Source organism: Tupaia chinensis, unplaced genomic scaffold, assembly GCF_000334495.1.
Source record: "Tupaia chinensis unplaced genomic scaffold, TupChi_1.0 Scaffold000674_1, whole genome shotgun sequence".
NCBI lineage: Eukaryota > Metazoa > Chordata > Mammalia > Scandentia > Tupaiidae > Tupaia > Tupaia belangeri.
The window spans coordinates 82162-104888 of NW_006160197.1; the positions used below are offsets into that span (position 1 = coordinate 82162).

A 22727-nucleotide genomic window follows, 5' to 3' on the forward strand; every position below is an offset into this window, starting at 1 on the left:
TTTTTTTATTTACTAGTCAGTGTGTGTGTGTGTGTGTGTGTGTGTGTGTATGTGTGTGCATGTGTAAGGAAGGGGGAAAGAGAGAATGAGAGAAAGCAGCCCCAGTGGACCATGGTCATGCTGCAGTTCTCTTTCCTCCGTTTCTCCATCCCATCTGGATTTCAGGCATGCACATGTACCTGGTATGTCCTTCTAAGCTGCCAGGGCTGGGACTCAAACCATTTCAGTCAAGTGGGATCTGCCTTTCCTTGCATGACACTCAACCACTACACTGCAGGGCTGGCCCTTAAATGTCTTTATCCTATCTCAAAATAGAGTCATTGACTTTTTGGATGTCAGCACATTGAATATAGTTTCTTTATTTTATGCTTTAATGAGGCTTGAATTAGTTGTGACCTCTCCAAGACACACTTGTAGTACTCAAATCCTTGACTCACTCCTATTGCATTATGTTTTCCCTTTCCCTCACAGATAAAAGTTTTCTCTGTTACCTAATATAGTGCTGGACTTCTATATTTTTTATTTTTTTAATTCTTTTAAATTTTCTCTGTCTCTCTTGGGGGGGATGTGGTACATGTGCTCCAGAAGCGAGACAAAGAAAGAAAGACACAGAGAGAGAAAGTGAGACATCTCCCCCTATCAGGGGCCATGGCCCTGCCAACATCCCTTCTCCTCCAACTGCCGAGTTGAACCATGCAGTAGGCCATTAACCTCCATGCCACCTGATGACTCCATAGCGCTGGAATTCTAACATGGAATTAAACACAATATGTCTAAAAATCTATGCTTATAAATTAATATATACAATTACTAGCACTTTCAAATGAATATTTTTGTTGGAGGGAAACACTTTCAAATCTAGGACTTGCATAATTTCTCATTTAGTGTTATTTACCTTAAAATAATATTGCCTTCCTAAGAACTCAGAGAAAGTATCCTAAAAATGTTGCTTAAGGACACTATTAAATAGTCCCGGACTTAAAGCCTGCTTTTATTTCTGTTTAAGTATGTGTGTAAAGGAAAGAACTTGGAGGTGAAGGTGAAAGAAAAGTGGTAAAAACAGATATGATATTAAACAGTAATGATATTAGCAGTTTCTGAACTTAGATACCAGGAACTGTTCTAAGCACTTTAGCTGCATAAGCTCATTTAGGAACCCAATGTCTATTAAGGTAGATACTATTATTATTATTAACTCCAGAGGAAAAGGAGGCACAGAATGCTAAATAACTTAATTCAAAACACACCCCCTTTTTTTTGGAGAGTTTTTTTTTTTTTTTTTTTGTTTGTTTGTTTGTTTTTGCTATAGGGCATGTGCACTCACCAGAAAGACAGAGAGAGACATAGAGATAGAAAGCAAGAAATCGTCCTCCCAGGAGTGATGGCCACGCCACAATCCCTTCTCCTCCATTCTCCTCTTGGAATCTTGGGTACGCATGCACACACGCCCGGCGTGAGTTTAAGCCACTGGTTTCGGGACTTGAACTGCGGTCGGCTACATGGGAGTCCAGCCACATAGCCATTACGTTAACTGCTGGTCCCTATAACACACACCCTTTAAAAGCCATAATTAACAGCCATAATTCTCTTAACAGTCATAATTCATATATGTACCCTTTCTATGTATTTAATATTTACAGAAAGTTTTTTATGCTTATTTTACATTAGGTGTACTGGGGCATACGTCATGGATCTTGATCTCAATTGACTGGAGACAAGAAATGTAATAATTTAAATCCCGTTCTTAAGGATTTTTTTAAGCTTAAGGTGAACATGAGGTACTTGAAAGTGCGGAAGAGGGGCACCTACAGGTGGGGCTGGTAATGAGGCAAGAAGGGAACACTTACCATATCATGGCATGGATAAATTCCCCTATAAATTCCGACCAGATGAAAACTCTGGTGTCTTTAAGTGCCTGAGAAAAACTAAGTCAATGCACAATTGTTAGAAAACAACAGAAAGGCCCAAACACCATGGATCTATGGACTCTGAGTGAAGGAGTGAATGCATGCTCAAGGATTGGGGCCTCCCTGCTTGCAAAAACAGGAGGTTGGAACCTGTCTTTCTGCTTGCAAACCAAGGAGGCCATTAGAAGGGTGTGTGATGTGATAAATGCATTTTCAAATTCCAAGGTGTTCTGGCCAGCTTCTGGTGTCATTACTCATACCCTCCTAATCAATACTGAAACCACCCTGCTCCAGGAAATACCCCTATTTTTCTGATTCTCTAAAAAATAACTGTCTCTAAAAACTAACTTCCTTCCTCCTTTGCCCTACTACATACAGAGGAAAAGAGAGGCTTAGCAGGCACGCGCCTGGTGTGGCCTCTCCCTCTCCCTCTCGACTCCGATCTTTCTGTCTCGAGTAATTATTCTGTGCTTGCTTCAGGTGACTCTCTGCTGGTCAGAAGAGTCACACACAATGACTATGGAGAAGGAAACAATTCTAAAAATGTAGATTGACTAAAATGTTAAAACAAAACGAAACAAAAACCAAAATAAAAACACATTTTTCCCCCAGCAGTTAAATGAGGTACTTAGTCATAAAATCTCCTGGTCATTCAAAATGATTAACATGTGTAAAAATAAGAATGTGAAAAACCAATTCCATAAACACTGATAACTGCCTATCATAATGAACAGGATAATGCTGAGAATGACTCAAGCTGCCATATATTTAATACCAGGCAGTGAGCTTTATACTTTATATAAATCATCTCACATAATGTGCACAACGATATTACAAAGTAAAGTTTTTGTTTTGCTTTTTTTTTTTTTTTCAATATCGTGGAGAAAATTGGAGCTTGGAGTTGGTGATTTGCCAAAGGCTAACTAAATAGCTAATTAATGATGGTATTGAGAATCAGCTTCAGGTTCTCTTTGACTTCAAAGCTTAAGCCAGGCTTGCAAGACAAATTTTAAGTAAAACAAAGTATAATGACAGAACAGTTATGCAGAAGAAAAAACAGGGTAATATTGTAGCCACACGCCAAGAGCTGATCTCAGAGCTGTGGGCAGTAGACAAAAGAACACTATTAGTTCCTTAGAATTAGTTCATTCAGAGGTAAAGGATATGATTCAGACACAGAGAACAAAAGCCCAGGAAAGAAGAAAACAGCCTGACAGCTATGACATCAGCAGGTAGCAGTTCCATTGGGAACCTTTTTTATGGGCATGTAGAAACATCATCAGGTGAAGCTAGTTGAAACTGCTTGAACTAATGTATTGCTCTCTTAATTTTCTCAGGTTTATTTATTGATTTATTTTTAGACAGGGTCTTGTTATGTCACAGCCTGCTGCCTCAGTGGGCTGAAATGCTGGGATTATAGGCCTGCAAACCACAGTCAGGCTTTAGGTTGGGCTGAGGCATTGAACTCAGGCCCCTTGTGTAGTCCCAGCCTACAGAGCACATCATCTCAGCAGCACAAGCCACCACAGTTGGGCCTGTCAGCAGACTTTTAACCCATTCCTTCTGGCCTGCATTTAATCAGTGTAGCTTGCTGCCTAATTGCCTAATAATACGTTAGATTAATTTCCTAATAATATGTTAGTTTAATTACATTTTCCCAGGAACTTTCTTCTTCTTCTTTTTTTTTTTGGGGTGGGGGGGAGAGTTTTTTTTGTTTTTTTGTTTTTTTTTTTGCTATAGGGTGCGTGCACTCGCCAGACAGACAAGAGACAGAGAGACAGAAAGTGAGAAATCACGCCCAGTGGGGATGGTCACGCCGCAATACCTTCTCCATTCTCCTCTCGGGATCTTGGGCATGCACGCACACACGCCCAACGTGAGTTTAAGCCACTGGGTCCGGGACTCGAACTGCAGTTGACTATGTGGGAATCCAACGACATAGCCATTACGCTAACTGCTGGTTCCCCAGGAACTTTCTGAAGTTCCCTCACAGCTCCCTCCTATTTTACTGTGAACATATTGTGAGCTCACTACTGTATCCCCGAACCTTGATAACTGCTAGCCCTGTAGTAAATGACTAATACATATTTCTGAGTTAGTGAATCCCTATGCTACACAGACTTGAAACTGCTTGAACTAATGTATTGCTCTCTTAATTTTCTCAGGTTTATTTATTGATTTATTTTTAGACAGGGTCTTGTTATGTCACAGCCTGCTGCCTCAGTGGGCTGAAATGCTGGGATTATAGGCCTGCAAACCACAGTCAGGCTTTAGGTTGGGCTGAGGCATTGAACTCAGGCCCCTTGTGTAGTCCCAGCGAGCAGAGCACATCATCTCAGCAGCACAAGCCACCACAGTTGGGCCTGTCAGCAGACTTTTAACCCTTCTGGCCTGCATTTAATCAGTGTAGCTTGCTGCCTAATTGCCTAATAATACGTTAGATTAATTTCCTAATAATATGTTAGTTTAATTACATTTTCCCAGGAACTTTCTTCTTCTTCTTTTTTTTTTTGGGGTGGGGGGGAGAGTTTTTTTGTTTTTTTGTTTTTTTTTTTGCTATAGGGTGCGTGCACTCGCCAGACAGACAAGAGACAGAGAGACAGAAAGTGAGAAATCACGCCCAGTGGGGATGGTCACGCCGCAATACCTTCTCCATTCTCCTCTCGGGATCTTGGGCATGCACGCACACACGCCCAACGTGAGTTTAAGCCACTGGGTCCGGGACTCGAACTGCAGTTGACTATGTGGGAATCCAACGACATAGCCATTACGCTAACTGCTGGTTCCCCAGGAACTTTCTGAAGTTCCCTCACAGCTCCCTCCTATTTTACTGTGAACATATTGTGAGCTCACTACTGTATCCCCGAACCTTGATAACTGCTAGCCCTGTAGTAAATGACTAATACATATTTCTGAGTTAGTGAATCCCTATGCTACACAGACAGGTACTGTACTAGACATTGGAACTCATAGATGTATAACAGTACTGTCATCTAAGGAGCTCCCAATTTCCTGGGGAGATCACCATGTAATACATGTCAGGTAAGGTGGTAAGTGCAACAGATATGTGTGCGAGTTATAGAGGTAGCAGAGAACAGGAACAATAGACAGGAAGTCTCAGTACAAAGACACAATGCAGAATGATGTACTTCCTACTCTGAGTCGGTAGTCTCTTTCATGGAGAAAAACTTTCAAACTGTAAATGGAAGAACAGACATGGTAGGAGGGATTTAAAACAAAAAGATGGGGCGATAGTGAAAGAGGACTCAGCTGTTTTATTTAAGAATCTCCAGGCAATCTATGCTTTAGAGCAATGACAAAGATTGAAGTGACGATTGCTGGGTGCAATGTCTGTGAAACCATGGGAGAAGAAATTAAAAGATGATCAAAATGAGAATGAGTTCATTAAAAAAAGTAATTCTGGATGAATGTACTCTAGAAAGAATTATTTAGGCAGATGGTCCCAGTACATGTGAAAAAGGAGAGCAATGATTACTAGACTATGGCCTGGGTTCACTAGAGGAGAAATGTCCAGTTTTCAAAGAAAACTCCACGTACAACTTTAACATACTAAAGGTAGAAAGTGGGGACCAGTCCACGGCCTTGTGGTTTCGTGAGCGGAATCGCACACGCCAGCTGTGCAGCTCAGGTCCCACACCTGGCAGCACACTGAGCACTTACATGGATGATCCCAAAATCCTGACAAGGAAGAAAAATGGAGAAGGGACTAGGTGTGACCATAACCCATGTGGGGTGCTTCTTCACTTTCTCTCTCTCTGTTTCAGCAAGCGCATGAGACTTCTGGCTAACAAATGAATAAATAAATAAATACTAAAAAGTGAAAAAGTGGGAATAAGGTGCACAGAGCTCTCCCTTCTGAGCCTTCTGTCCTGGTTCCTGGTCCCAGACCCCATGGGTCACAGCTAGAAAAACCTATGATCTATTTTTGAAAATTGATTACTCTTGTCTCTCACACAAGAATCTAAGAATTTTATAATCTTAGGTTTCGACAGTTCTCATGCTATCAACATGGAAAGATGGGATGCAAACCTATTAATAAGAGTATGGTCAGATCCGTGGACTTTTCATGAGTCGACCAGTGGAAATGTCTTTAAGACCAGTGATGTTCAGCCTCTTTTGCATGATCAGGAAGAAGGAGTAAAGCCTCTGTAGATCCCATCGGGAGCAGTCATCCTCTCTGGCAATGCATCTCAACAGAGGTCATCGTGGCAAGATATGGGGGAAGCCTCTCTTCTTCTTGAGGATAACTTTTCTAAAGGGATATCTTGAACTTGGCCTTATCTTGTTATATATAGTTTTATATCCATAACTTAGATCATGACCTAAAAGGTAAGCTTATTTCATCTGCAGATGAAAACTTCAAGTTTATTAAAATTAAATATAGCAAAACTTTATTGATTCCTTGCTACAGGCCAGGTCTAAAATGGAATAACATTCTTGCCCAGGTGATGTTATAAAATTCTGATTTATATACTAATACAAATTTGGACCTGAGTTTTGTTTGCTTGCCATTTTATCTTTCTGGATTTTTTCTTTATTACTTACTACCAGTTCAATCTGAACAAAGAAATTGATAAGATGAAAAAAAAAAAAAACAAAAACCCTTGTAACTTTAGTGTATACCCATGGAAAGAGCATCTACTATTGCAAGCCTCTACTGTTTGTGATAACATGATCCATTACAGTGTACTGGGTAGATCCCACCTGGAGTACCCAGATCAAGTACCATATTTTGAGGTGGAGATTAATAAACAGCATTATATCCAAAGAGGGGAAACCAAGGTGCCAAAGTACCTGAAAAAATGATTCCTAGGGCCAGCAGGTGATGTGGTGATTAAGGCGTTGGACTCCCACATGGGCAACCATGATTCAAATTCCGGACCTGGTGGCTTGCTTTTCCATTTTCCCTCTCTTTCTGTCTCTCTCACTCTGCCCCTCTCTGGTGTAATTTAAGATAAATAAATAAATAAAGTTAAATAAAATAATTCTTTTTTTAAACAATCATTTTCTAGGAAGATCAGTGGAAAGAACAAAGAGTGTTAGTCCTGTAGAAGAGAAACACAAAGGACCCACAGCTATCTTCAAATATTTGCATGCCCATCATATTGCTTGTTTCTGTCTCTCTCACTCTGCCCCTCTCTGGTGTAATTTAAGATAAATAAATAAATAAAGTTAAATAAAATAATTCTTTTTTTAAACAATCATTTTCTAGGAAGATCAGTGGAAAGAACAAAGAGTGTTAGTCCTGTAGAAGAGAAACACAAAGGACCCACAGCTATCTTCAAATATTTGCATGCCCATCATATTGCTTGTTAAATACTTGGAATTGGGAAAATAGACAAGATTTATTCACAAAGGACCCACAGCTATCTTCAAATATTTTCATTCCCATCATACTGCTTTTAAATACTTGGAATTGGGAAAATAGACAAGATTTATTTTGTACGCCCATAGAGCTGATTTGAGGATCAAAAGGTATAATCAAATGCCAGCAAATTGCTCAACATAGGGAAGAGCTTTCTGACAAAGTTGCATAAATGGAATGGGCTATTTCAAAAAAGCAGTATTCTCTGGGTCACCAAAAATGTGCCATTACAGCCTTGAAAGCATAATAAACATATCTGATGAGAGAAATTCCAGGTTTTGTAGTATAAATTAGCACACTACTTAATTTATAAGGTCCCTGGCAAACTAAAGAAAACATTCCTATTAAGTTGATACTTAGTTAAATATTATTGCATCGTTCTTCAGTTTAGTAGCTGTTAATTTCAGGTGACAAATTGGAACCTATTTAATTACGGCCGCAAAGAATCAGGAATGTTTGGTTGTTTTGTTATCTTATAAGAGTTTAAATAACCTGAAGTGATGGTAAGCCCTTGAAATGCACATATTACTGCAAAAGTTACCAGAAAGGTGAAAACATTAGCTTATTCTTCTTTCTGGTTTAGACCTACATTGCCTCTTTCAATGGTAGCTAATAAGCCAGATGAATCCACTAGCACACTGGTAAGTATCTGACAATTGATACTCCAAAATAAAAATCCTGAATTTGTCATGTTTGCCAAGTCCTGTGGTTTATATATTCCCATGACAGTCTATTTCAAGTTAAGATTAGGAAGAGACATACATAATACACTTTAATGAGTAACTTTAGTGAGGTGGTTCCAACACACCTCTGGATGTACCATTTATTTATTTATTTATTTATTTATTTATTTATTTATTTATTTATTTATGCTATAGGCTGTGTGCACTTGTCAGAGAGAGAGTTAGAGAGAGGGGGAAAGTGAAAAAGCACCTTCCAAGGGGGGATGGCCACATCACAAATAATCCCTTCCCCTCCATTCTCCTCTTAGGATTTTGGACACATACATACACACACTCAGCATGTTTTTCAAGCCTCTGGGTCTGAGACTGAAATTGGAGCTGCAAAATCAGCCATGGGGGATCCAGCTGTTTTAACCATCACATCACTGGCTGGCCTGTACTTCACATTTTAATCATGAGAATCAGTACGATTGACTTATGTCAACTAAGAGATCAGTGTTTATTGCACAGAAAAGATAAAAGATTTAATTCCATGTGCATAATTATTCCGTGTCAGCTAAAATACAAACCATCTTTTAAGGAATATATTCTTTTTTTAGAGAGAGATTTTTGCTAGAGGGTGCGTTTGCTCACTGGAAAGAGAGAGGCAGACTGAATGTGAGAAATCACCCCCCAGGGGCGATGGCCACACCACAATACCCTCTCCTCTATTCTCCTCTCAGGATCTTGGGCATGCACATGCACGCGCCCCGTGTGAGTTTAAGCCACTGGGTCTGAGGGAGCCCAGTGACATAACCATTATGCCATTTGCTGGCCCCCAAAAATATATTCTTAAATTCATTGCATCTGTCAGTCTTCATCACTCTGGTTGGGTATATTTTCTCTGTTCTTATCAAAATGTGTTATGTATAGGACAGGACAGGTATTTGGCATGTAAAAGTTTTCTATTAAGTATTGAAGCAGACCTCCATTTAGGGAACTCTGGAAGCTCTGACACTAAGTATGCTTCAGAGTAACCTTTATTGAGTGTAACAGAAGGTCCATAGAAACAAATGGAGCTCAAAATTATGACCAGCAGGCTCTATGACAACGTAATACAACTATAGTATGGGGAAATAGTTAAAAACACATCCAAAACTGTTAAAATGAGAGTTGGAGATACAGTTCAACCATCTCTCCTGAACTAATAATCCCTTGTATTTCTTAGTGCATTTAGAATATTTACCTGGAGGATAACACACAAGACTTTTAGAAATAAACAAGGGTCAGGGCTGGAGATGAAGTGGAGAATTATAACATGGCAGAGGTAAGTCACTAAATGAATAAAGCACCATTATAAATCTGAGATTTAGGGTGAAAAAATTACATAGAGATTTTCTTAAAGGTTTATTATTTTTGAGAGGTTTTTGCTATAGAGTGTGTGCGTTTGCCAGAAAGACAGAGAGACAGAAAGCGAGAAATCACCCCCCCTCCAGCCCAGGGAGGATAGCCACACCGCAATCTCTTCTCCTCTGTTCTCCTCTCGGGATCTTGGGCGCGCATGCACACGCACCCAGCGTGAATTGAAGCCACCGGGTCTGGGACTCAAACCGCAGTCAACTACAAGGGAGTCCAGTGACATAGCCATTATGCCAACTGCTGGACCCTATTATTATTATTTTTAAGAGAGTAAACAACTAAATGTTACTCAAAGAACATACGACTGAAAAACTGAGCAAGTTGGATAACCTTGGAGAGTGGCTTGGAAATGGTAACAAGAGTGCAGATAGACCCGTGATCTCAGAAAAAAGGAAGAACAAATGGGCTGAGAAAACTCTGAGAGGCAAGGCAAAGCTGTGAGTACTACATTAAACTTCCTAGAACAAGGTAGTTGAATTCAATATGTGGACCCCAAGAGGCAACCGGAAAGCCAAAGTGCTTTAGAACATACAAATGGCTGCCTAGTACATTTTACATATATATGTGAAATGGGAATAAAAGCTAATGTAACTGTTCAACTGTGTGGTACAGATGATGAAATCTAAGCACTTCATTTGGAAGAGTGTAGAATGAAGATGACTGCATTGATTACTGTGTAGGGCATGACATGTTTGAATGGGCTCCACAGAGAAAAAATATAGTGCTCTGTAATTTAGAAATCTAAAGCTAGTTATTTCTTCTAGAAACATGCATTTTAATCAATAAGCTCTCTCTATTAGTTGTTTATAGAGAATGTAGGAAATATTAACTGTCAACAACAAAAAAAGATACACTTGAGCCTCCTAAGAATTGAGTTTGTTCTAAAATTCTAATTGTATATATTATTTCTCAGTACCTCTAACTCACAAATTGACTAACAGATGAAGTCATAAATGGTAATTTTATAATCTAAACTTAAGTCTATATCTTTATTTTTTATTCTAAAATATGTATAAGGAAACATTTGAAGTATATATGTCTGTGTCTCTTTTTTACTCATCTTTCTCTATTAAAGCCCCTTTCTGGGGAGAGGCCATTGCATAAATGACTTCTCTATTTGGAACTCAGTAAAGACACCTGGAATGACACAGTGGCTTTGAAAAGGGGACCTTCTCTTTATTGTTCTGGGGTTGTTGGTTTTCAAGAAGGAAAATTACCCAGTGTTTTACCTGGTGTCCATATGAGAGCTTTGGAAAATGTTTGCAGGTTAGATGTTGTCATCTTCCCTAAGTCCTTACCCAGCAGGTAGTGCACCGCCACCCACCCACCCACAGATGAACAACTTAGGCAAAATCGAGGAGGGCAACGTTTGCCTTTAGCAATCCCTTCATTCCTCTTTAGACCTTTTGTCTGATCCAGTCAAAATAATGGAACCAATTTAGAGGTATTTATTTTGTTACTCATACTAGAGGTGTTTATATCGAAAAACAAACATAGTAAAGGTGAAATTTCAATTATCTGTAAAATGATTGAATAGCTAATGTTTTGGGATAGCTAATCTTAGACTATGATATTTATTTTAAATCTGAAAAGTTAGTCTGAAAAAGGAATTACAGGGACCAGCAGTTAGCGTAATGGCTATGTCTCTGGACTCCCACGTAGTCGACCGCGGTTCGAGTTCCGGACCCGGTGGCTAAAACTCACGTCAGGTGCGTGTGCATGCGTGCCTGAGATCCCAAGAGGAGAATGGAGGAGAAGGGATTGTGGCATGACTATCCCCTCTGTGGGGTGATTTCTCGCTTTCTATCTCTCTATCTCTCTCTGTCTGTCTGGCGAGCACACGCGCCCTGTAGCTAAAATCTCTCTCTCAAAAAAAAAAGGAATTACAAATAAATTTAGATTTTCTCCACTAAGTTACCACAGATTTTTTAGAAAACTGGTCTACATTATTGTGATCTTTTAATTTCATGTGACAGGTATTTCTAAATACATCAAGTGAGGCCAAGATCAGATCACCTTTGCATCCCTTTGTCTTTTAGCTTGGTATTCATTTGAAGTAGTGAAGATAGTCAATGTTTTTTGTTTATATCTTCATGATAGGGGAAAACTACATGCTTTCACTTATCTAAAACTACACAGAATTTTAAAACTGAATTGAGCTAGCAAGTGGCATAGTGGTTGGGGTGACTGGATCCCACATGGCTGACTGCAGGGTTCAGCTTGAAAATAAACTCTAGGTGCATGTGTGTGCAAGCCCCAAATTCTGAAAGGAGGGAGAGAGGGAGGAGAAGATTATAATCAACCTCCATGGGGGTGCTTTTTCAAGACCTCTCTTTCTGACAAGTGCACGCACCCTTTGGCAGATTAGAAAAATAAAATAAGTGAAAATAAAATTGCAAATGAATCAATACTATCCAGCCAAAATATAGTATCAGAATATATCACTGCCTGATAAAGAGGATAATCTCTGCAGATGGGTGGCTTCCCCTAATACTCATTACATGTTCAATGTGCTTTAAAGTTCGCCACAATAAATCTTTTGGTTCTCAGATAGCATTACAGTCTCCCAGCTGTTAAAAACCATGGCATGCAGTTTCAAACCTCAGAAAAGAAAGACTCCCTATAGGTACCAAGATTGTCTTTCTCAATGTCTATAGGGGATAATCAATTATTTTAAGAACAGGAAGTAACAAGATAATATAATCAGTTTTCTATTTGAGTGAGCCAGTTATTTAACATTTATGTGTCTTCTTCCTCAGTTGTAAACATGTTGTAATAATTTATTTATCCTACTGGGTCTTTGTGGGGATCGAATTAAATAATGTTTATAAAATGCCAGGCGATAAAATCACTTAATGATTGGCAGTCATTACTATTTTTCTAACAAATGGCATTTGAATTCGGAGAATGATTTCACTGTGTGGGTAGAGGAAAGATTTGACTTGCAGTGGGTTATGAAGGCAGAGGATAGATTTCAGAAGCAAGTTTGAGAATTATTACTAAGTTAAACTAAATGCAATAGGATCATAAAAACAGTAATAGTGAATTGTAACTGAAAAACTTAAGAGAATTTCAATGAAATGTGCCCAAAATTATATGCTCTAAGCTGTGTTCAGCTTAATTTAAATGATGGTCTTATTGTGCCATTGAGAACAAGATACATATATAAACTGCAAATACATAGAAACAAGGTGTTTTGAAATATGCATTACACCTCTGTCAATTCATTTTATTCTGGAAATTAAAGGTAAATTAACACAGGTGTGCTTATGGTACATCAGGTATTTGATGACTGACGCTTTATGTTAAACACTCTGTATTACCTAAGATTTTCTTTGTTATTAGACAATCATGGGAGGATTTTTCCTATGCACTGATAGAGAGATGGACCAATACAAATATGAAGAGTGTCCTTAGCTGATGAATGACATTTTCTTTGTTGTATTTCTCTCCATGTACTCTCTAAAGTATTTACACCTGATACCATCATCTCTTGAAAATTCAAAAACCCTTCAAAGTTGGTATGTCCAACAATGATCTGATCATCCTCTTTCTGTTCTCCTTCTCATACTTTTCTTTATCTTAGCAAACTGTACTATCAGCCACAACTGTTCATCTATACAAGATAGAAACATCGGGGTCATTCCTGACAGTTTTCCTCCCTTCTGCCCAATCCAACCTGTCATCAAGCACCGCTGATTTTATTTTCTAAATTTCTTCCTCTCTTCATCTCTTCTACCATCAGCTAACTTATCCCATCACCGACTCTCACCTGGACTATTGTAATAGCCTCCGAATCATCTCATTCTGTATGTCCCCTACCCTCTCAATATGGATACCCTTAAACCAAAACTATTCCCTGACCATTGTATGACCTGGGTCATATTGTCCCACTACTTGAACCTTAAGCTTAAAAACTCTTGATAATTTTTTTTTTTTTGAGAGATTTTCGCTATAGGCGTGTGCGCTTGCCAGACAGACAGAGAGAGACGGAGAGACAGAAAGCAAGAAATCATCCCCCCAGGGGGGACGGTCACGCCACAGTCCCTTCTCCATTCTCCTCTGGGGATCTAGGGCACGTACGCACACGTGTCTGGCGTGAGTTTTAAGCCACCGGGTCTGGGAGGCGAACCACGGTCGACTATGTGGGAGTCCAGCGACATAGCCATTACGCTCACTGCTGGTTCCCAAAACTCTTGATAATTTTTGACGGTGTTAGGATAAAGAAGAGAAATACCTTAACCTGGTCTGCAAAGCCCCGCCCCTGCCACTCCATGTTACTTCCCTCTTTCTGCCTTTGTGTGCTCACTTAGCTTCTTCGGGGCACAAGGCAGGGCTACTTTTCCTGATGCCTGAAACACCTGCCAATCAACTTTGCTATTTACTTCCTCAGATTTTTATTTCAATTCCTTGAGGAAGTTTTCTTTAACCTCCTGCACAACATCAATTTCCTATTATATGTTTTCATAGTACCTTGTAACTCTCCTTCGAATCAAGCTGTGATTTTATTTTGCTTGACAATTTGATTCATAGTTTTATTTCCTATTAATACATATGTTCCTGTGCTGAAAGGGAAGTGGGAAATCACATCTATTTTTTGTTACTTGCTACCCAAGCAGAAGATGTGTGATTTAGCAATTCACTATTTAATAGTAAGCGTTTGTGGAATGAACGAATCAATGGTATCAGGTAAGTTTCCCACATTGCTTTCAGTGAACAGACTATGCTGTTTGGTTAAAAATAAATTTATGAAGCTTCAACTGGTAGGTAAAATGCCCAGTTTCATTTGAAAATATAAATCCCAAAATGGTCCAGTTAATCAAATTGCTATAAGGTTATGGGGTATTGCAAAAAGTGTTCTTTTTACCTTTAGTTTTAAAGAGTTCAGTTTTTCCTCCCTGAGGTGTTCTCTCAGCATCTCCCGGTGGAGTCGCTCCTGCTCCCTGGCAAACTCGCCGAGCGTGTACTGGCGGACGCTGTTGTGGCGGCTGGACATCCCCAGAGTGCTGCCCCCTTGACTGGGCACACTCGTGAAGCCTTGCCTCCGGGTGAAGTAGTACACGGTGACACAGCTGAAATGCACATTCTTTGTCCTCAGCCGCTTCTCCCTCTTGAGAATGGAGGAAGCTGAAAGACAGAAAAACTCAGTGAACACTGAGGGCTGCACTTTGCAGACGAGGCCAAGAAAATGCCGTCTGATGATTTCGAATCTGTCTATGGTCAGCCCTCGGGGGCCAGGAGACTAAAAATATTACATCCAGAGCTAGCTATAGTTCATTTCCTTAATATTTCCTGTACTGACTTCTCTTTCTTGAAGATTTTAAGCAATTCTAGTTTAAACTGGTAGTTTAAACTTCCAGGAAAGTTGCCAATGGTTTGTGAATCAGTGAAAGAATTTAATTTGTCCTTTTCCCTAATCCTGTCAGCTTCAGTTTTATGATTTTTAACATGATAGATGTATTGTACTATAAAGGAATGATAATGCAAACCCTCTACTGGGGGGTCTTATTTTTACACAGAGGATGCTCGGAATAAAAAAAGAGAATGGAAGAAAGTCTAATGACTTAGAAAATTCCAAAAAGCAATAAAAAATATACAAAAAGAGATCACTGGCCATTAGATGGTTTGTTTAATTAATTATATAGATAATTTAATGATCTAAATTTAACAAAGCTTTCATTTGGTAAAACCTGTAACTGCATTAACTAGTACTACAGGCAGTGAGATTTTAGCCAAAGTATGCATTAAAACAATTGAGGGGCTGGCAGGTGACGTGGTAGTAAAGGGCGCTGGACTCCCCCATGGCTGACCATGGTTTGAGTCCCAGACCTGGTGGCTTGCTTTCTCACTTTCCCTCTCCCTCTGTCCCTCTCTAGTCAAATTAATATAAATAAATAAAGTTAAACAAAATAATTCTTAAAAAAATTGAAATGCCATGAGGGCCCAGCTTCAGTAGTACAGTATTACTACAGTAGTACCCAGCTCTGCAACACTGCAAGCCATATGGAAAAATGGGTTTAGTTCCTGAGTTGATCTGTACACACCAGGTGAGCACGTGCAGGCCTGTGATCCTAACTGGCTGGAAGTGCTAAGAAGAGGATCTGGTGTAAGATCCTGTTGAGGATGCCTGGCTCTTTCTGTGGAGAGGTTTTTACTATAGGGTGTGTGCACTCGCCAGAAAGAGAGACAGAGAGACAGAAAGTGAGAAATCACTCCCCTGGGAGGATGGCTACACCATAATCCCTTCTCTTCCATTCTCCTCTTGGGATCTTGGGCACACATGCACATACACCTGATGTGAATTTAAGCCACCGGGGCTAGGACTCAAACCACAGTCAACTACATGGGAGTCCAGCGACATAGCCATTATGCCAAATGCTGGTTCCCAAATAAATACTTTTATAAAAGAGAAAAAAAAAGTCATGAGATATAACAGAACTTTTTTCTTTGTATTATTTATTTTAATTAACAAATAAAATTGTATATATTTACTATGTACAATATTTTGATATATATAGTCATTCCTTAGTATCCCTAATACTGCTGTGGATACCCAAATCAGTGGATGCTCAAATCTTTTATATAAAATGATATAATATTTGCATTTAACTTATGCATGTTCTCCCCATATACTTCACGTCAACTCTGGACTATCTATAATAACGAATACAATATAGATGCTATGTAAAATGTTGTTAAATAGTTTTTATTTGTTCTTTTTATTGTTGTGTTGTTATGTTTTATTGCTTTTTCTCTCCCAAATGTTTTCAATCTGTGTTCAACGTTTGAATCTAAGGATTCAAAACTTACAGATATGGAGATCTGACTGTATTTTATGAACAGATTAACGTAGCCATACCTAACATGTTTTTTTTTTTTTTTGAGAGGTTTTCGCTATAGGGCGCTTGTGCTCACCAGACAGAGAGAGAGAGACATAGAGACAGAAAGTGAGAAATCACCCCCCAGGGGGGGATGGTCACGCTGCAATCCCTTCTCCTCCAATCTCCTCTCGGGATCTTGGGCACGCACGCACACGCTCCCGGCGTGAGTTTTAAGCCACCGGGTCCGGGACGTGAACCGCGGTTGACTATGTGGGAGTCCAGTGATATAGCCATTACGCTAACTGCTGGTTCCCCCTAACGTGTTTTTTTGAGGTGGTTATCAGAGCCTTTATTATTAGTTATAGGACCATTAAGATGCATAGAGAATCAAGTGGTGCTGAAATAAACATAATAGTTGATAAAAAGCCAACCATAAATTATAATAACAACTTCTTGAACTTGGAAGACCTGGTAAACATCATCTGGCCCAATCCTTTTATGTTATAGTAACCTAGAAAGACTTGAGTGGTTTCTTTCAATAAAGTTAGTGACAGGGTTAAAATTAAACCTAAAGCTTCCAACTTGGAGCTGCATTATAAGATACTTCCTCAATAAGGAAGGAAAGAAACATTTAACTGAAGAAAAAGAAATACTGGATTGTCAGAAAAGTCATGAGGCATTTCGGCACAGAAAAGTATAGAAAAACACATAGTGACTTTTCTGATGACCCAAGAGAATAATGCTATGATGGGTTGAGTTGTAGCTCTCCCCAAATATGCTGCAGTCCTAACCCCCAATACCTCAGAATATAATTCCAACAGGAAATAAAGTCTTTATAGAGGTAATTAAGTTCAAATGAGTTCACCATGGAGGCTGGAGGGGTGTGTGGCAGTAGAATGCAATGTTCATCAAGGTGGTCCCTCATGGGCAGCTTTCAGGTCAGTGTCCAGAGACCTTTCTGAGTAGGGGGTGATGTGCATGCCCATGATGCAGGGCTGGCTGAGGCTAAGAGTGGATTGTGGCATCAAGATCCTTGTGGGAGTGCTGTCCTTATGTTCCTCTCTCTGTCTCTCCCTCTCTTGTTCATGGGAGAAATAAATAAAATTCAAGAAAAGAAAATGAGGTCATTAGGGTGAGCCTAAGTGGGAAATGACTAGTGTCCTTATAAAAGGTAAAATTTGGACACAAACACGCATAGAGGGAAGACAACATGAAGAGACACAGGGAAAAATCTATGTGAAGAGAGATGCAGAGATTAGGATTTTGCTACCATGAACCGAATGATGTTGTGGTCTACCAGAAGTTGGAATAAAGCAAAGAAAAGTCCTTCCCCTTTTTCCTTTCAAGTATAGCTCTGCCAACACCTCGATTTTGGCCTTCTAGATGTCAGAACTATGAAAATAAATTTTTGTTGTTCTACATCACCCAGTTTGTGACACTTTCTATGACAGCCTTAGAAATCAACCATGCATGTTCAAGTAGAAAAATGGAAAGAAACAATGATCTCAGGAGAAATCCCTGGACAGCAAAATAATATGTTCACATTTATGGCTGTTTTACTTTACAAAGAACTTCACACGTACAATCTCATTTTACCCAACAGCTCCTTGAGCTGAAGTTACCCTTGTCCTCATTTTTAGGAAACCAAGTCACTGGAGGTCGCCAAAGGTGGTGAAACGGAGTCTCATTATACAGGGCCCAGACTATACACCACCACGTGACAGTAGAGAGCTGAGGCCACACTGGGTGAGGTGAGTAAGATTGAAACTTGGTATCATAGCACTTCGGGTAGATATCACTAGTTATGACCTGCTGCTGACTTCAAAGTTGGTTTTGATTTGGAAGACTGTAAGCAAAAGGAAAAGTGAATACAACATCACTTTGGATTTGCATAAAAATCACCTCTCAAGGGGGTTTAAGTTTCCCTGTCTCATTTTTGCCCACTTGAAAGCCAAATATAGAGAAGCCGCTATGATTAATCTCATTTTGTGGATTTTTTATTCAATGATGTGCTAGCTAGTTGGAAGACATCACTTAAAAAGCATACGGTGATTCCTGCCTGTGTGGAGTTCCCATTCCAGCGGTGAGAACGACAGAATAAACAGACTCAGAAGATTAGAGAGTAAGAGAATTATGACACTGAGCAAAAATTCAGCTTTCCTGGATTTTCCTCTTCTCTACTTTTCTACTTTTCTAGAGGATATTGATAGAAAGCAAATGCTTTGAAACATAAATATAATTTCCCCATTTATTTATGAACATGCTTACTTTAATATATTTGTACTCCGGGCATCTGAGTCCATTTTCAACTCTGACTTAAACGTTCTGATCTGGTTCATAAATGTATGTTTTTTATTTAATTTTTTTTTGAGATTTTTCTTATAAGGTATATGTACTTGCTGGAGAGACAGAGAGACAGAAAGCGAGAAATCACCCTCCAGGGGGATGGCCATGGCACAATCCCTTCTTCATTCTCCTCTTAGGATTTTGGACATGCACATAAATGTGCCCAGCATGAGTTTGAAGCCGCCAGGTCTGGAGCTCAAACCACAGTTGACTACATGGAAGTCCATTAATGGTCCCATAAATGTATGTTTTAAAACACCTCAAAAGAGATAAAAATTTGTCAAAGTGTAAACGATCACCACAGAAAGCAAAATTTAAAAATCTGCCCAGTAATCTGCTCCCAAATCTGACATTCATCACCACCTTACAACAGACTAGGGCCTGTGGTTTTTAGGTAATACCTTCAATCTTTCCCACTCATGATATTATAAAAGTGATGCCCTAAGACATTGTCGTTCAAGGCCGTAAATTTACAGATAAGAAAAAAAGGGTTTAATGGGCGAATTTACAACAAGTAATCTAAACACCTCTGATGATTTATTTATTTATTTATTTATCTGTTTATTTATTTAATGAGAGAGGATTTTGCTATAGGGCGTGTGTGCTCACCAGAAAGACAGAGACAGAGATAGAAAGCGAGAAATCACCCTCTGTGGGCGATGGCCGTGCTGAAATCCCTTCACCTCTCGGGATCTTGGGCATGCGCACACACATGCACCCAGCGTGAGTTTAAACCACCGGGTCTGAGTCTCAAACCTCGGTCGACTACGTGGGAGTCCAGCGACATAGCCATTACGCCAACTGCTGGTCCCAATGATTTATTTTATTACTCACCTTTTTAGACAATTTTTGACACTGTAGACAAATTTCTTTTTTTTTAAATTTAGGCGATTTTCTTTTCTTTCTTTCTTTCTTTCTTTCTTTCTTTATTTCTTTCTTTCTTTCTTTCTTTCTTCTTTTTTTTTTTTTTTCTGGAGAGGTTTTTGCTATAGGGCACATGTGCTCATGCATGCGCTTGCCCGAAAGACAGAGAGTGAAAGAGAGAGACAAAAAGTGAGAAATCACCCCCAAGGGGGGATGGCCACACTGCAATCCCTTCTCTTTCATTCTCCTCTGGGGATCCTGGGGACGTACGCACATGTGCCCAGTGTGAGTTTAAGCCACCGGGTCCAGGACTCGAGCTGTGGTTGACTACATGGGATCCAGTGACATAGCCATTATGCCAACTGCTGGTCCCATGAAAGTGATTTTTCTAAGGTTTTGAGAATGACAAAAGCCACAAAGAGCAGGGGCAGTACTGTTGGCAGGGCTGACATGTCACAGAGTATTGGGAGCAGGGCTTCTTTCTATCTACTATAGTTTGTAATTTAAAGATGTGCTTATGCTTCTTTCAGATTTCTGTGTTATAAATAGCACCGGTAAGACAGTGATCCAAAAGCCTATGGAGTATATTTGAACGGATGGCTTGAGATACCTAGGATCAGCCTAGTCCCATGGGGGATATTCCAAGTGTAACTCTCTTGAACTCAAAGCCACCCGTGTCTCTCTTCTGATGATTGAATTAGGGCACTAAAATGGATGTTATGGGCTATCCCCTTCCCCAGGGCCCAATAGGACTTACATCACAAAATGAAGTCATAAAAAAAGGAGTCTCTGTTCTTCACACCTGAAAAAAGCAGACTACATTCACCCAGCACGTCTGCCTTAGGGGATCCGAAACCTCCCTGATATACCTACCTAGTAATCTGTACCCTTTGCAGAATGGAACTCTACTTTGTGTCTCTATAGAGTTCAGTGGACTGCACAGTCAAGAGGGAGGAAAAAAAAAGAGGGAGGAGAATGTGGTTTTCATTAATGCTTTGAAAATAATTAGTCTAATTTCATACATGATAATTTTTTAAGTGTCTTCCAGGTCCTTTTTATTTATTTATTTATTTTTTGCCATAAGGCATATGTGCTTGTTAGAGAGAGACAGAGACCAGAGACAGTGAGAAAGAAAGTGAGAAATCACCCCCCAGGTAGATGGACATACCACATCTCTTCTCCTCCAACTCCTCGTGGGATTGTGGACATGCATACACATGCGCCTGGTGTGATTTTCAAGCTACTGGGTCTGGGACTTGATCCGTAGTTGGCCATGTGGGAGTCCAGTGCCTTAACCTCCATGCCACCTGCTAGACCTTTTATTTTATCCTGACTGCAATTACCATCCTGAAACAAAAGTGCCTAACTGCATTAGTACCATATATGCAGCCCAGGACACAGATCTTGGGAACAACTATGATGATCGGCGCATTAGGCCACCCTAGTATTACTTGGAATGATCACGTATCATATACTATGAAGTAATATTCCTCCTTGTAAATTAAAAAAAGTAAACAGAAGGACTGATATAGACTACCTATAGAAGACTATCCTATTAAAAATGCCTTAAAATTAATTGAAGAGAGAATTAAAAAATTGACAGGGTAAGAATATAGGTAAATAAAATAAAACAATCTATACTATAAATTATATAAAGAAAGAATTCATGAACAGAGTGCATTAAAAAAGGAAAATAGGGCCCAGTAACTGCAGTACAAGTGGTGGGGTGCCAGTGTGTGAGCTGGAGCCACAGGGAAGCTTGGGTTCAGATCCTAGGTCAACCTGAACATGCTGGGCAGAGTTATGTACACCTGTGACATTGGCTGGCTAGGAGGCTGTGTGGGGAGGAAATGGGATGTGAGACCCCGTGCAGGGTGCCTGTTCCTCTGTATCTCTCTCTCATGAAGAAAAGAAATAAAATACATTTTTTAAAAAATGGAAACCTCCCCAAAAAAGTGAAAACCAAAAGCTAAAAATTAGACGGTATATTTCTAGTACCATGTAGGGATGTGAGTGCCCTCTAAAGAGAAAAATATACTGAATATTCTGATCTCATCAAGGGGATGAATATATCAAGGTATCAAAGTTAAATTGCACTAGGCTCTAAGAAAATCCAGCTGACCTTACTCTATTTCCATGCTCTTAAACAAACCAAAACACACTAGTACCTTACTCTATTTCCATGCTCTTAAACAAACTAGAACACACTAGAATTATTTATTTTATTTATTATTATTTTAATTTGCAGTTGGAGACATGAGCTCACCAGAGAGAGACAGAGAGAGAGAGGAAGCAAAAAAGCAAGCCTCCAAGTCTGGGACTCAAACTGTGGTTGGCCATGTGGGAGTCCAGCACCTTAACAACCATGCCACCTGCTGGCCTTCATTTCCACACTCTTAAATTGGTCTATTCATATGGGCTGGAATATATATTTAAGTTATGATTATTTGGCTGACTTATTTTCTTTATTGTTGAAAATAATCAAATTTTCTTTCTGATCTATACTTCAGATATCAGTGAATATCATTAGCGTTTGTCACTCCACTTGAGATCGGCAATTTCTGCATGCACAGACACAATCACATATCTGGGACTCTAAAACCAAAGACCAGGCTCTGGACCACTGATCACAATAGGGCAGCCACTTTGAAGTGAGTGAGTAGCAAGCTGGTCATCCTTTTAAAGCAAACATTCTCTTTTTAGTGTCAGCAGCTATCAGCAAAGCTCAGTTATAGCTAGAAAGGCAAAAAGCAGTAAAATGAGTCATGAATTTTGACCCTAAATTTGGCACAGGGAGATAGAGAGATCATGGTCCAGTTTCATATTAAACAAGGGAAGAATTGAGGAAAATATTAATTCTAATATTGGGTCTAAAGCCCACAATGTACTTCATTCTCTTATATGCTCTGATGAAAAAAAGGTGATTTGTAAGTGTAAATTTTGAATTTACTTTTCATTTATTTGAGGGAAATTTAGTAGAAGTAAGATTATTGAATTCATTTTTTTTTTTTTCTTTTTTGGAGATCTTTTTGCTATAGGGCACATGTGCTCTCCAGAAAGACAGAGAGACAGAAAGTGAGAAATCACCTCCCAGGATGGATGGCCATGCCACAATCCCTTCTCCTCCATTCTCCTCTTGGGATCTTGGGCACACATGCACACACGATTGGTGTGAGTTTAAGCCGCTGGTCTGAGACTCGAACCACGATCAATTACATGGGAGTCCAGCGACATAGACATTACGCTAACTGCTGGTCCCTAACTTTGGAAAATTTCTTATGATTATATGCGCTAATCTCCAACTTGGCATGATTGTCAAGGC

General features: G+C 39.5%; 1 protein-coding gene across 5 annotated transcripts in view; it reads right to left on the reverse strand.

Annotated features, from left to right (window-relative positions):
- CSRNP3 (cysteine and serine rich nuclear protein 3) overlaps nt 1-22727 on the reverse strand; it is a 225902-nt gene that overhangs the window by 9484 nt on the left and 193691 nt on the right. For all 5 annotated transcript variants that reach the window (XM_027776493.1, XM_027776494.1, XM_006160243.1 and 2 more), the window contains one exon: nt 14242-14501. In XM_027776493.1, coding sequence (XP_027632294.1) covers nt 14242-14501 — 260 coding nt within the window. The remainder of the gene's footprint in view (nt 1-14241; nt 14502-22727) is intronic.